Here is a 15,455-nt window from a genome sequence, read left to right on the forward strand (position 1 = left end):
AACAATGTTGTTCCTCCTTTGAACGTCTCCTCTGAGCAGGCGTTAAAAGTGAGGAAAAAAATGATGCAAAGAAATCTCCTAGATTTTCGGCCCCCCTTATTGGGGAATGCCCCCTTTGCATACATTATGGCTTGTGGAGGCATAATGTAGTGCAAAGGGTTACAAAGTAACACAATGCATGCACTTCACCACTTTGGCGTGGCGATTTTCGTCTCATAGGGCCACATTAGCGTAAATGAAAAATTATGCCAATGTGGCGCAAGGAGGCACTAGGGGCTCTTAAATCTGCCCCATAGTGTGACCACCGACCCACTGACACCTTGAATCGGATTACAAATGGAAGGAATCACTAATTCTTTTCCCATCTAACATGCAAATCGTATGAAAAGCTAGTGACCTTCAGTCACTTCCAGCCTGTATTTTAACCGGTGACTTAGGGGAGGAAGGCATTTCCAAACCACTGAGCCATCCATTCCTGACAGTGTCTAAAGATGAATGATGGTAGCACACTAAGAGCTCCCAGCAGTCTTAGGAATGTTGATGGAGGTTATTAGTGTGCTGACCCTCAGGCTGCAGCGAACGCCTGCACTGCAGAGGCATTCCTCGATTAACTAGACTGTAAAGTGGAAAACAGTTCAGCAGTGAAAGGGTTAAGAGTGGCACGAGGAGGCAGATGTGGTGTCAGGTGAAAGGAATCTGGGCTTACATCTTCCTCCTTTGCCCCCAAGCTATCGGCAGTCTAAGAGAGTAACGACTTCATATCTACTTTTGAATATATTTGTATTGTATTTATGTTTTGATAATTGTATACTGCAGCATTACATAGCACTAGCTCCTGCGTGTTGACGAGGAGAGATGTTGTAAGAAAAAAGTCAGAATATATTCAATGAGTGAACAAGCTACACGATGACACCTGTCCTGGTAATGGCCAAGAACATTGATATATATATATTTTTTTTTTGTTAACAAATTGTTGCCACAATAGGTCAAGTTTTGGCACTTAATACTAAAACAGCTTTCTTCCATCACTGCGAACGTGTAAACTCTGAAAACTCGTGCAGGACAGCTATCAAATGTGTGCCTCTGATGATTCGCTTTCTGTTATGTTTTTTTTGAAGGGCCTGCAGCCCCCGCGGTGCAGGAACCGTCCGTTCAGGGGGCTCACACAGCCCAAAGTCGTGAATGCATGTGAGGTATGGGAGTGTGTGTCACTCGCCCCATTCTGCTTGACAGGCACATTATTCTGCATTACCCCACTGCAAGGGCCTTATTGCAAGCTGTCTGACTTTATTAACACAAAGATACAATAACCAGGAGGTGAGGCAGACGTGGTAACCGTAAACCTTTTCAGTGCAAAGACAGACCTAATATCCTGCACATACACGCACCTTTACTGTAGCCGTCCGCGTATTTAGAAGCTTTACAGCCCCAGAATTATTGAAGGTCAGAGGTGAAATGTGTGAAAACTATTCCCGCTTCTGTTTGACCTCCGATGACGGGTTAAACTTTTTCAAAGTTTCCGCTCAAGTAGGGCAGAGTCCTATTTCAAACAATTTCACACAAATTGAATTAACCCACTCTTGCAAGATCAATAGGCGCTGGTTCAAACCAAAGCTAAGAGATAAGATGACTGGTATTAATTCACTTTACTGACAGATATACTTCAACTGCGCCCAACGACACCTCAGGTGATGCATTCAAGATATGCTTAGAATGGATCTTTGAGACAATGTTTTTCCTCAGGAAACCTTTCCTGTATAACAAGACTATCAGGTTTCTACCTGCAAGCCCGTACAGCAGACGCCTTCAGGCAACTTTATGAAAAAGTGGAACATAAACATAAATAAAATATCATCAAGGAAAAATACAGGGAATGTCCTCTTTTGCTTAAACAAGTACGTACCTCGTTTTAGAAATACCTCTTTATGTAACACAGTAAGCGAAGCTTACTACAGTTTAATGAATAAAACATGTAGAAACTATTGGTATCTTAGCTCATACTGTTTGGTAAGAACTGTACGTATTTCATATGTGCGACCTGTAATTGTGCATTTTTGGTTTATATATCAGATTTACACATGCATGCTAATAACGGCTGTCGGAAGGTGAAACATTTAACTATGGTGATGTCATCTTGAGAGACAACAGTTCATACCATCTTCGTCTCTGGTCTCTTCTTATTTAGATGGGTTCAATCTCACACCATATTTCAGGATGTAAATGTGTACTACTTAATTTTGATACCTTGGTGGGTTATGGTAGTTGCTGCAGAAATTAGTGTTCAGCATCCAAGTCTCAAGTTTGAATCCCAGTAAAGCTCTGCCTTTTCATTTCCATGCAACTTGCACTGATCAGATGGTAAAGAGTTGTGCCTGGAATTTGTACCAATACACAGATTCTGAATACCATCAGTAAGCACAGCAGAAAACTAATCACCAGTATCTTCATATCATTTTGCCACTTTCTGCTGACTTCCGGCAGAAGGATGCCCCAACCAGGCATCAGCAGCTAAACGTGGAATTACAGGCATGGCAGGAATAAGGCAGGGGAGCATGGTTTGAGCTGAGGTGTTCCAAGTGCTGAAGACAGTTAGGGTGGCTAAGGAGAAAGAAAGTTTACTGGGGAAGAAGTGGGGTTAGCAGAGAATAGAATGGTGAATGGGGAGGAGGTGGAGCAGGGAAAATGCTGGGCTGAGGGTACCATGAAGACAGCTACTGGGGAGCACTCATCGACCCATTGCCTCTTGCAGATCGGTAATGATTGCCTGTTATTGCTGATGTCGGTTGATGCTGGTCCCTTCTTTTTAAAGTATACGAAGCTTGCAATATTTAGCACTTCCTGAAACTTGCAAAGTTTGAACAAAAACTATGTAAGTTTGAATGACGCCCAACTTCACACATTATTGACTTTGAGGCAATGGGGTTTAGGGTACAGCTGACTCAAAAGGTATATATATATATATATATATATATATATATATATATATATATATATATATATAAGAAAAGATGTCCTGATCTGCGTGTTACGGCGCACTTAATTCTCCAGTGGTGCTGGTTTGAGGCAGGACAACCATATTTTCAAAAAACAAGATTCTCTTTCTGTTTTAGCAAGAGAAAACCGCACTCTGTCGTTGTGCCAAAAATACCTTAACTTTTAATACATTAGTGAGATCATAAACAAACAAACAGGAATTCCCTGACGCGTTTCGGTCTCACCAGACCTTGTTCACAGGTGTTTCCTGTGTGCTAATTTCGGCGCTTAAAATAAAGTACTCCAAAGTAACAGAAAAAATACTCAAGTTACACCACTTATCAAGAGTTACTCCATAACATCACTAAATATATATACTTTAACAAAGAAAAATTAAACGTTTTTCTACATACATATTTACCAAATTGTAACAGTGTTTTGACTACAATCCAAGGTGTTTTTCACTGAGTTCCACATTGCATTCTGGTATATGTAGTTTATAGCATTTCATTCAATCAAATTATTTTTAAATATATGTCATAAAATCTTGTTTCAGCGACTAATGGAGACTTCAAAACAATTTCTGAGGTGTGTTAACAAAATATAGGGGCCCTCATTAGTTTTTAATTTATATTCACATTGGATTCATATTCATGTATTGCATGTTACCTACAATAGCACAATCCCCAAAGTTTCTTTTAAACAAGGCCCTCGCTAAATCCTGCACCTCTGATGGAAGAAAATTAATGTTTGGGTATTATTCCTTCAGTCAATTTATATTGATAGCACCAAAATTGTATGTCTATCTGACAAATGACAACGGGAAAGAAAGCATCTTATCAATTGGTGGAAATGACATAAAATAAATGAATGGCAACATCTTATGACCTATGACAACTCTTATAGGTGTACAAATAACTCCTCATCCTGGTTTAAACGTAGCAGGGTGAGAGATCGGATATCAAGTATATGTCTGGATTCTAGTTGACGCAATTTCTTTTCTCTGTCACCACCGCGTTCTGATTTTAGTACCTGATCAATTACATAGAATGTCATGAGTTCCCACTTGCTATCATGTTTCTGTTCCATATGTCTCGCTGTTGCATAGCTCCTATCTATATTGATAGTTGCTCGAATATGTTCTAAAATTCGCTTTTTAGTCTCACATATGGTACTGCCAACATATTTCAACCCACAAGGACATTCAATCACATATGCTGTGAATCGACTTTTACAGTTCAAGTGTTTACGTATCACTCTCTCCATGCCAGTATTTGTATATATAAATTTTTGACATGTCTATATCTTTGGGGTAGTTTAATGAATCTTCATGAAATTTTCCAAAAAAAGTGCCAATGATGTTTGTTGCATGGGGAAAGTTTTGGGGTGCTCTGTCAAGTGGGGGCTGATAAAAAGGGTGGGAGGTCAAAAAAAGTGCAGTTCCCATGTTAATTCCCATAGGAGTTTTGAAGATGACTACAGCCCAAACCACTGGATGGGATTACACCAAAGTAATTTGCATATCTAGGGCCGTGGATCTTTTGTCACAAACAATTATTGCAGCAAATTTGCAAATATGCGTGTCAATATGAATGCCGTGATTGGTTGTCCGCAACCTGAGCAGAAAGTTGCAGCTGCCATTTTATGTAACGTGACATGATCCCGGGGCTGAAAATTAAAATCAATAGTAGAATAGGGGTTCAGGGTAGAGGTACCCTGATGGTGTGTTTGGCATATAGGGGTCTTTGAGGGACCACTGAGGAGTATAATATCTCTAAAAAACTGTTTTTTTTTGCAAACATGCAATATTCACGAATTCATCGCAACCGTCAGCAGGGACACCATGTTCCATCGCAACAAATTCACAAATAATGCCAAAAACATTTTAAAAAACTTCCATAGACTCATTCAGAAACAAATTCATTCCCTCATAGATGTACTCAGAGACTCATGTGCCCACTCACACACCCACTCAGAGACTTATGCACCCACTTACACACTCGCTCAGAGACTCACGCCCATTCATACACCCACTCAGACACTCATGCATCCACTCACAGACCCACATAAAGACTCATACACCCACTCACAGACCCACTCCCAAACTCACTCATTAACAGGCCCACTCAGACACTCACGCACCCACTCACAGAACCACTCAAAATCTTACGCACCCGTTCACAGACCCACTCAGATACTCATGCATCCAATCACAGGCCCACTCAGACACTCACACACCTACTCGCAGACCCACTCAAACAGTCATGTATCCACTCACAAACCCCCTCATAGAGTCATGCATTCACTCACACATCCACTCAGAGTCCCTGCACCCACTCACATACCTACCCAGAAACCCATGCACCAAATGACAGACCCACTGAGGTACTCATGCACACACTCACAGACTCACTCTGAGACTTATGCATGCAGGGTTGGGTGGTTGTAGTTGAGTTGGCCGCAGGCCAGGCCCTGCGTGCCAATCCCATGCACATGGCGAAAGGCTGTACATGGTGCAGGGTTGGGTGGTTAGATGGGTAGGCCCCATGCAGCCAACCGACGCCGCACATGGCCGAAGGCCAAGAACATCGGTAGTTGCATTAACGTAAAGTAATTAAAATTACTTTACGGTAAGGAAACCATAGAAATTCACTGAAAAAAAATTAAAGGTTACAGGGATATTATACATAGGAAACAGAATAAAAAAATATAGCAATTTGCTTAAAAAACCAAAGGTTACAGGGACGTTATAGTTAGGATCTGAATTTATTTGCACGAAACCATAGAAATTCAGCAGTTATAGTTATGGTTAGCTCAAGTAACTATAACTCATGCCCTAAGGTAACTATAACTCGTGCCCTTGCCATGCACCGCTAATTACCACACATATTACATCACTCATGACATCTTTGATAACATAATTGATAATATCAATGTAACATTTTCAGTAAAATTATTTAGCAGAAAACTGTGCATGGCGAGGGCGCGAGTTATTGTTACCTTAGGTCACAAGTTATAGTTACTTGAGCTAACCATAACTATAACTGCTGAATTGTCTTGTGCAAGTAAATTCATATCCTAACCATAAATCCCTGTAATTAAGTGAATTTCTATGTTTTCTTTAATTCTATTTCCTAACTATAATTTCCATGTAACCTTTGTTTTTTTTCAGTATATACAAATATATATTTAATTTGTGTGTATATTATAAATTTGAAATCTGCGATTTCTTTTCGTTACACATTCCTTTCTGGAAACGATTAAAATATTTTGTTTAAGTTGCGTTTTCGCATGAGGAAGCCATAAAAAACAGTTCAAAGAATCGTACCATATACAATCTGAACATTTTGATTCCAGGGATGATACATAAATGTGCTATTCTAACACCATCTTGAATAATTCGTTCAAATTGTTATTCTTAATTTTCTCATGTCCTCGGTTTGAACTAGTGCGGAACTTTGCCACACATGTAAAATATTAGTGTACGAGGCTTCAACACAGTGATCATTTTCCTGGTGATTTATGTCAGGCATCAGCATGAGCGGAGCCCAGGGATTTATCGCTGTGGAATCTGAAAACTGACCCTAAGCACCACATGGCAGATTTGTAGTTGGTGCCATTCAGAAATAGTATCACCCTTGGAGTGTAAGAGACATACACAGTCCTCCGCCGTCCCAGCTTGTCAGTACGATTGTGCACAGAATAAATCCTCTCTAGCTTCTTGATATGCACATGGCTTGCTGGATGATGTCCTAGGTCCCAGATCGATTTATACTCACTCATTGGCCCCGGTCCTATATCAGTCTCAATCCTGAATGGGACACCCACTCCCATTTGTGCTCAGGTTATAAACCAGGCACAAATTTGTACCTATATGTTAGCCATATAAAGCCTGGTGCAAATATTGCAGGCAAATAGCGCACACTCGAAGCCTGCGCACCTTTAAAAGGCGAAAACACCATACTGTAGCCCGGCATCGTTCATTCTGAGGTGGGTAAACAGGAAATGGGTGCATACTGGGCGCCTGGTAATTACGGTAAGCCGTGGTGTAAATATTTAGTGGGTGCCCTATTGGTGCCCAGCATTGTGTTTAATTTTGAAAGAGGGACAGTGTGTCGCTATAAGAAAAGCGGGTGGTTTGCAATGCTATCTTACCTGTACCAATAAACATGACGTCATACTGGCCATCTTCAGCGTCCACTCGATCCACAACCAGCTGTGTGAACTGATAGTCCACATCCGTTTTGATGATGATTGGGCGGTTGTTGATGGGGTAAACAGCATTGTACATGGCGGGGTGGCTCCTTGCAAACATTATAACTTCATCAGGAAGGTCCTTTGTAGAGTCAAAGACTCCAAATGTTTTACTTGGACACTATAAAAATACAATAAAATAAAATACAATGAGCAAATGACATATTAGAAACTTCAAGGTTATCACGATTCAAAGAAGATTCTTCCTTATAATCTAGCGAAGTGGTGCCCATCATAGCTCTAGAGAAGCCGGTTACTTGCCCAGTTTAGGACAGCCACAAATTTCATACAATGAATCTGAAACTATGTGAACTTCTGAGTGGAAAATGGACACTCCTTTTCTCAGGTACAAACACACAGTGTAGTCTCAAAGAGTGGAAATGATAAACTAGTTAATAAAAGAAACATATGTGTCTGAACATTTTGTTTGGCTTCAGATTTCATTGCTTCTAACCATGCTGTTTGAAGTTATAGGCAAGGAAAACCCACCAATTCTAAGAACACTATGGCCCTCATTCTGACCCTGGCGGTCAAAGACCGCCAGGGCGGAGGACCGCGGGAGCACCGCCGACAGGCCGGCGGTGCTCCAATGGGGATTCCGACCGCGGCGGTAAAGCCGCGGTCGGACCGGCACCACTGGCGGGCTCCCGCCAGTGTACCGCCGCCCCATTGAATCCTCCACGGCGGCGCAGCTTGCTGCACCGCCGCGGGGATTCCGACCCCCCCTACCGCCATCCAGATCCGGATGGCGGTAGGGGGGGTCGCGGGGCCCCTGGGGGCCCCTGCAGTGCCCATGCCACTGGCATGGGCATTGCAGGGGCCCCCGTAAGAGGGCCCCTACATGTATTTCACTGTCTGCTGCGCAGACAGTGAAATACGCGACGGGTGCAACTGCACCCGTCGCACAGCTTCCACTCCGCCGGCTCGATTCCGAGCCGGCTTCATCGTGGAAGCCTCTTTCCCGCTGGGCTGGCGGGCGGTCTGAAGGCGACCGCCCGCCAGCCCAGCGGGAAAGTCAGAATTACCGCCGCGGTCTTTCGACCGCGGAACGGTAACCTGACGGCGGGACTTTGGCGGGCGGCCTCCGCCGCCCGCCAAGGTCAGAATGAGGGCCTATATCTTGTCACCTTTAAAAGCCACCCAACCTTTAATGACTAGTCCCTCACGTTATACATGACCTTGGATCATAAAGTTGACCTCTGGCCCTATACTGCACTCTATTATGCTTAACAAATATCCACATATATACTCTAGAGTTGCATACCTTTTGATATTTCTGGGCCTTTGATTTTGTTATGTATAACCCTCGTAGATAGCCTTTAGCATAAATAACAAGGTTCTGAACTTAGTAATCCACTGCTGTGACACATCTACAGTGGGTATCTAAGTCTGTTACCCATTGCTGCTCTGTCCCAGGCTGCTCTGACTGCACACTTTGATGGCCTATTAGAGCGGAAGTGGCAAGCAAGCTTTTGAAACGGAGGGAAAGGAAGGCAGAGAGGACGGTGGGGGTTGGGTGTCATGAGGCCAATTTTTTTTTTTTTTTACATTTCAGATGTCATGTATGCCCCCATTAATCCTCTGCCCCTGTGTAGCAACTTAAAGCAGGCACAGATGAGTTTTTGGGGGAACTATACTTAATATAAAATTATAGCTGGGTAAGAAGTCAATGACAGTTGTTTTTCATCTCAAGGTTCTGACTTACATTATGGACACCTCAAGCTCTGCTCTTGATGGACAATGTATGTCACTGAGAACACCTCCTTGAAAAACATCGCAGTTATTCATTGGTACCCATCTATAATTCTATATAATGTCATAGCTGTAATTAGCCCTGAAACAAAGACTGCTGTGCAAAATTAAGTCACATCTCAGGGATGTCTATTTGAAGGTAACTAGTTGTGTGCTAGGTCTTGGCTGCTTCCAATCAGCATCACATCATGGTCAGCATCTGACTTGTTTAATTCCCTCTGCAGTGCCCATCCCTTTGATGCCTACATCATCTTTGCTTTCTAATACTCACTTTGAATAAGCTCTTACTGTAAAATATTGGGTTCTAGTTGAGAGGGGTGGGAGCCCCACTTCGGCAACCACCGCAATCCTTGTAAGGGTGAACCCCAAAAGTATTTAAATCAGCCTGTTCTTAACTCTCTTTGTAGCTTGCCACAAAGCAGTTAGGTTTAACTTAGATGCAACGTGTAAAATATTTATGTAACATACAAACAGCAATAAAGTAAACACACAATAAAAGAAAAATCCCAAACCAATTTAGAAAAATAGGGTACGTTTTAATAAATGAAATGATACCAGAACTAAATACATCCTTATGGTAGAACCAGAGATTTTGAATTTCAAATTGGTAGGTAGATATAGGACCTAAAAGCACAAAGTGCCACTTGCAGTTTTCTGGTCGTGCAAGAATGGGGAAAAGTCACAAGTACTGTCTGACCATGATGGAGTGTGAACAGGAACACATGGACAGATTGGTCCCAATGAAAAAGTTATGTTCTCAAAGCACAGCGTGAAGAGTTCCATTCACAGTGGAGGGGCAGTATTGTTTGTTGTTGTTGTAGTGTGAGGAGCCAGCTGGGAATTACAGACGGCTGTTGGTGGAGCTTTGCATTGGCAGTCACCGCAGGCTGCCGTTGCTGTAGCATGAGGTGCAGATCTTGCAATTGATGGTCATTGCTGGTGATCGCTTTAGCATGAAGAATCAAGTTCATCAGAACTTCTTGTTGGCAGTCGAAGAAGCATGCCTGTTTGCGGTCAGAAAGAACTCATAAAATTCAGGATTTCACCTTTTTCCACAGGAAGAGCTCAACGGATGGCAACAAACGATCCAGGACACGGGGAAGTACCTCTTGGGGATCACAAACTCACTCTAGCTGAGGCCTACAAGTCTCAGGCAGGTTCAGTTGCAAGTTGAGGCAGGTGCAGTGCAGCAATTGCAGGGAGGCCTCTGGAGCTTGTTGTGTCCTTGGAGCCCAGACAGGAGGTCAGCCAACTGACCCTTGGAGTCACTGAGGGTAGCCTGGGATGCAGGAAGTAAATCCAATCTTCCTTCTCAGAGAGCATGGCAATCCTCAACCAGCAGGGCACCTTCTGGGGGACAATACAGTCCTCAAACAGTAGGACAGTCCTCTGTTAGCAGCAGGGCAGTCCTCTGGGGCAGTCTTTCTTCTGTAATGTCTACAGCCCCAGGAGTGTAATGATGAGTGGTTCTGGAGGTCAAATATGTATACATGGGGCCAACCTTTGAGTACGGGGGACTCCCTGTCATACCCCACCTGGTTCTTGAGCATTCTCCCCTTCTCCTGTAAAGGATCCAAGAAGACTGGGGTGACAAAATGCTGGTGCCAGGGCCCTATGTGTGTGCTGATGGCAAACCCATTGAAGTGGAAGTGGGCACTGACATTTTCACCCCTAGCCAATTCTGGAAGAATGGCTCATCATGTCTACATCTAGTTCCTTTTGTGTCACTGTTTGGCAGAAATACACAAACCCCAACAGCAGAGCTATTCAAGGTCACATGACCCAGGATACTGGCAGAAGGCACACATGATTAGGACAAAAAAAATGTCAAGATTCTAAAAGTGGCATTTTCAAGAATTGCAACTTAAAATCCAGCTTCACCATTAAATATGATTTTACATTACAATTCATTTGTGTGTTAACACCAAATCTCTACCTGCTCCCGATCCCAAGTAATAATTTAATAAATGTAAAAGGTAACCCATGTTAGTCAGTGGGAAAGATAGGCCTCACAGAAGTGAAAAATGATTCTACCAGGTTTTCACTACCAGGATATGTAAAACTTAAACACATAGGACCAACTACTTAAGTAAAATGTACCCTATCCTATAGCCTTTAGGGCCTACCTTAGCAGTGGCATATGTAATAAAAAGGAAGGTTTAGGCCTGACAAAAAGCTTATTTTCCATGCCAAAGTGGCAATTTAAAATTGTTCTACAGGCTGTAGTGCAGGTCTGATACATGTTTTGAAGTGCTACTTGTGTGGGTAGCACAGTGGGCGTTGCAGGCCCACTAACAGCATTTAATTACAGGCCCTGGTTACCATATATTAGGGGCATATACATAAATTGAATGCACTAATCTGGTGTAGGCCAATTTTAACATGTGATAGAGAGAGAGAGCCTAACCGCATTGCCACCAGACAGCAGTGATCCTAACAACCAACACAAACAGATTCAGGAAAGGAAGGGAGTGAAGGCAAAATGTTTGGGTGGACCCTACAGAGAGGGTCAGGTACAATAGAGTGTGTAATAAATTAATGCATAAATAAAATAAATAAGCACATTAATAAACAGCATGCTCTTCTGTTAGACTCTTCTGAAGAAAATGTCATATTAAGACTACTTTGCTAAAATAAATATTGAACGTTGGCTCAGGGAGGCAAATTAAGATTTTTATATACATTTTTTAACTTGTGGCACACATAGGGCCTCATGAAGATCAATTTTGAGACAAACTGATAGACTATAGGTATACAAATGAATGGTATGGTGAGTTTTTATTGAAAGTACATGTTGGAATGTGTGCTTCAATGTATATTGATATATTAACTCCTCAGCTGTAATCTTCAAATGAGGAAGCAGTGAGTGAGTGTGAATGAACCATCCTATAAAATGAACACATGTAAAAGGTATTCTGAAAGTATTCAGTGATGTAAGAAAGTGGGTTATTAGTTGGAGTGGATTGCTGTCCAGGCCATGTAATAATATTACTATCTTAGATCCAGTCAAAGATTTCAGTAATGTAAACTAAACACAATCACTGGTAGCTATGGCACAGAGATTATGTTGATCATTTAGAAGTACCAAAACAGTTAAAAACGCAACATGATAAAACTCAGACTCCAATTAATAAACATACACAGAAATGTATTAAGTAAACTGAAGCCAAAAGGAAATAAAACCAGTAAGCCAAACCAGAGATATGAGTTTTTAAACATTTGAGTGAATGTAAAGCATCATTGATAGTCAATGGTCAGGGTAGAGCATGACCCATGCTCAATTTGAGACTGACTACAATTGAGCATGGGTTTGATACACCAAGTAGATTGGCACCAATAGGACATGGAAGTAGAGGAGTTCAAAAGATTTATAAGTCTTAATTTGACATTGTCATGTGTCATTTTCTGAGGAAAAACTCTCATTTACACTAGAGAAACCTGAAATTCAATTGAACGCCATGAAACTGCCAGTTGGACACTTTTCATTGTTGTTGAAGGTCTGGAGCAAAAAGTTTGGAAAAAAATCCCAATATTCTTTTAGTGCTCAAATACCCATATGTGTACACTTACCAGGACCACCAGGACCTCAGGGGAAACACTTACAGACTTGCAGGGTTTCAGACATAGGGCAACAGCAAAGTCTGTTCCAGATACAGTTACCACTGGTCAGCTGAGATTCTTTACAGTAATGTTGTCTTTATGTTCCTGGGGATCTCTCTGTCCTTGGATTTCAAGTGGAAGAGGGTTCAACCTTCTCAGGTCCTTCTCAAAATTCACAGATGCCAGGTGCAGCAGGTTCAGTCTACCTGGAATTCTTTCACACGTCCAGCAATGTTGTGAGGAAGGCTAGCAGAGGGTCCAAGGTTTTTAGGGCTCACTGGTCTGTGGCCACTCCTAGTTTCTCTCTGACAAATGGAGTAAAGGTTCCTAGACTCTGACCTATCTTATTTTGCAGCAGTCCCTGTTTGCTTTACTAAACAGGTCACAAATTCCCTGTGTCAGGGCATTTTCAAATTGTGGAAAGACTTTAGTCATACTAAACATGGGCTCTGAGGGATGGGTATGTGTGTGGGGAGTGTATTATGATAATCTTATCATCACTTACAGGTAACACTAAACTCCAGTGTGAAGCAGGCCTTGTAGTCACAACAAACCCAGAAATAGAGGTATAGTAGGACAAAAGCAGGATCCTTCAACAAATAGGCAGGCAATGAACAGGAATTGTCCTAACATCATGTTTACTCCCTTTCACTCATGAAAAACTTTTACATGTGCTACATACAGATGTGTGATGCAGAACTTGACGCCGAGGTGTCAGCAGGAGGGGCACAAACCCCATCCTGCATATTGTATTGAGCTTAGACGATTCAAATCTGCCTTTTCATTTCAGCCTATTGTGTGCTCCTGGATGAAATTTCACATATCATGCGCACCTCATCCAAGGCTAAGCACTGGCTAGCTGTAACTGAAGAGTTAATGCAAATTAGCATCCAGGAAGCTGATGCAGTTAAAGAGTAACTATCTAAAAGTTACTTTCCCTCAATAGTTATTAAAAATCTTAATCTTAATTCTTTTTTAGCTGCCCCCTTTCCTGAGTTGTCAGTATTAGTATTTTAATTTGCAGTCTGTTTTTTTCACAAAGGGCAACCAGGCTGCCTACAGAAAAAAATGTTTTTTAGGCCTCATCACTGTAGGGACATGCTAACCTTAATTTTCTACATGCCATCATTTTTAATACCATCCACTTTACCTCGTGGATTACAATGGCTAAATAGGAATTACTTACTAATATTTAAAAGGGAGTTAGTTCCTGTAAATTTGCTATTTGAAAAGGTTGAGCTGCAGGTTTAAACTGCGGCAGTTGAGCTAATATGGTAGATCTGAAGCCATGTTTTCTTTGCCACATTACTGGATGGCAAAATAAGTGCTGCTGTCCAAAGGTGACATTTAACTTTCCATGCCATGATGGCAGTTTCTACAACATACACCATGGTCCTTTAAGAGCATTTAGAACATCACTGCTGGAGCAGTATAATTGTAAGTTCCACCCTGTACACATCATGTATATTCATTTATATGCCTATTTACAGCATTTATATTGAACGTGTGGTTTAACTTCATTAACAGGTGTGGTACACTTAAATGAATTAATAGAATGTAACCATTACTTCCACTAAGAATTCACATTTCAGTGTATTAGGTTGATCAATAGACTGATTTAAACATATTCATTCCCATATTCATGTTTAATAATGATTGCATGCTTCCTACTGATATAGTACTGAGTATCCATCTGTTTTCATTCTTGACTTAACTTAGCGTGACATTAGGCCTTAGCTGAGAATGTTATCTTTAATGTTTCCAGTATGCTGATTTATCTCCTCTGCAGGTGTGATATTGTGTTTTGTAAGCTATTGAAAGGATTATTGTTATGTATTAGACAGCTGATAATGAGTCCTGGACAATGAAAGTTAGCAATGAACGTGAAGCGATGATGGTGAGAGAAAGCCTCCTGTTCAAGGTGTAACAGAAGGATGCAACATTCAAGGCCAACAGATGTGTACCTGACTGTGTGGTGATGGAAACTTATATATGTATGTCAACTCCACTACATCCATGGCATGGTTTCTACTTACGCTTTGCCTTCAAACCTCCTGTTTTTGCTGACTTCATTTTTGCTGGCCTTAGGAGTCTGCACACTTTATCCCTGCTAACCAGTGCTAAAGTGCTTCTGTTCTTTCTATAAAACAAGATGACACTGAATTACACCCATTTGGCGTACTTAATTTACCTATAAGCCCCTAGTAAAGTGCCAGTAATTTAAATGCTATTAGTGGTCCTGCAGCACAGACTGTGCCATCGACTTAACTAGCCCTCTAACCTTGTATCAGAACTGCCACTACAGAGCCTGTGTGTGCAGTTTTACACTGCCATGTTGGCTTGGCAAACAAAATGTTTTACCAAGTCGAAAGCTTTTTTTTTCATACAGGTGAGTCAACCCTACATTAGGCCCTGGACAGCTCAGAAGAAAGAGTGCAATATATGTAAATGGTAGGATATATACTTTTAATGTTTACATGTCCTGGTAGTGAAAAAATACCAAAGTCATTTTTCACTACTGTGGGAAACGACCTTTAAAACTCAGCCAGAGACACGCAGGCCGTAACAACTCAAGCTTTACCACGCTTGCCCTGAAACACGCATGTGCCTGAACAGTGCAAATGTGTTGTTAAGATACCATGCATGTGCATGGTTCAGGTAGACAATGGGGAGAGGGACGTGGCGGCTAGATAAGTGGGGCTGGGTGGGTTGGGGGTAGGTGGGGGTATTCTTAAGGACAGAGTGGATTTGGAGGGCTGGGGGAATGGGCAGGTTTAGGGGGGTCAGGGTTGTTTTTTTAAGGTGTTGGTATTAGGTCTTAGAGTGGGTCAGGCTGGGATAGTTTTTAGGACAGAGTAGGGGTGGAGGGCTAAAGG

General features: G+C 41.9%; 1 protein-coding gene across 4 annotated transcripts in view; it reads right to left on the reverse strand.

Annotated features, from left to right (window-relative positions):
• The window catches only part of SEMA3A (semaphorin 3A), a 428,574-nt gene that overhangs the window by 97,389 nt on the left and 315,730 nt on the right, over positions 1-15,455 (reverse strand). For all 4 annotated transcript variants that reach the window (XM_069228709.1, XM_069228710.1, XM_069228707.1 and 1 more), the window contains one exon: positions 7,129-7,348. In XM_069228709.1, the coding sequence (XP_069084810.1) occupies positions 7,129-7,348 (220 nt within the window). The remainder of the gene's footprint in view (positions 1-7,128; positions 7,349-15,455) is intronic.

Source organism: Pleurodeles waltl, chromosome 4_1, assembly GCF_031143425.1.
Source record: "Pleurodeles waltl isolate 20211129_DDA chromosome 4_1, aPleWal1.hap1.20221129, whole genome shotgun sequence".
Taxonomy (NCBI): domain Eukaryota; kingdom Metazoa; phylum Chordata; class Amphibia; order Caudata; family Salamandridae; genus Pleurodeles; species Pleurodeles waltl.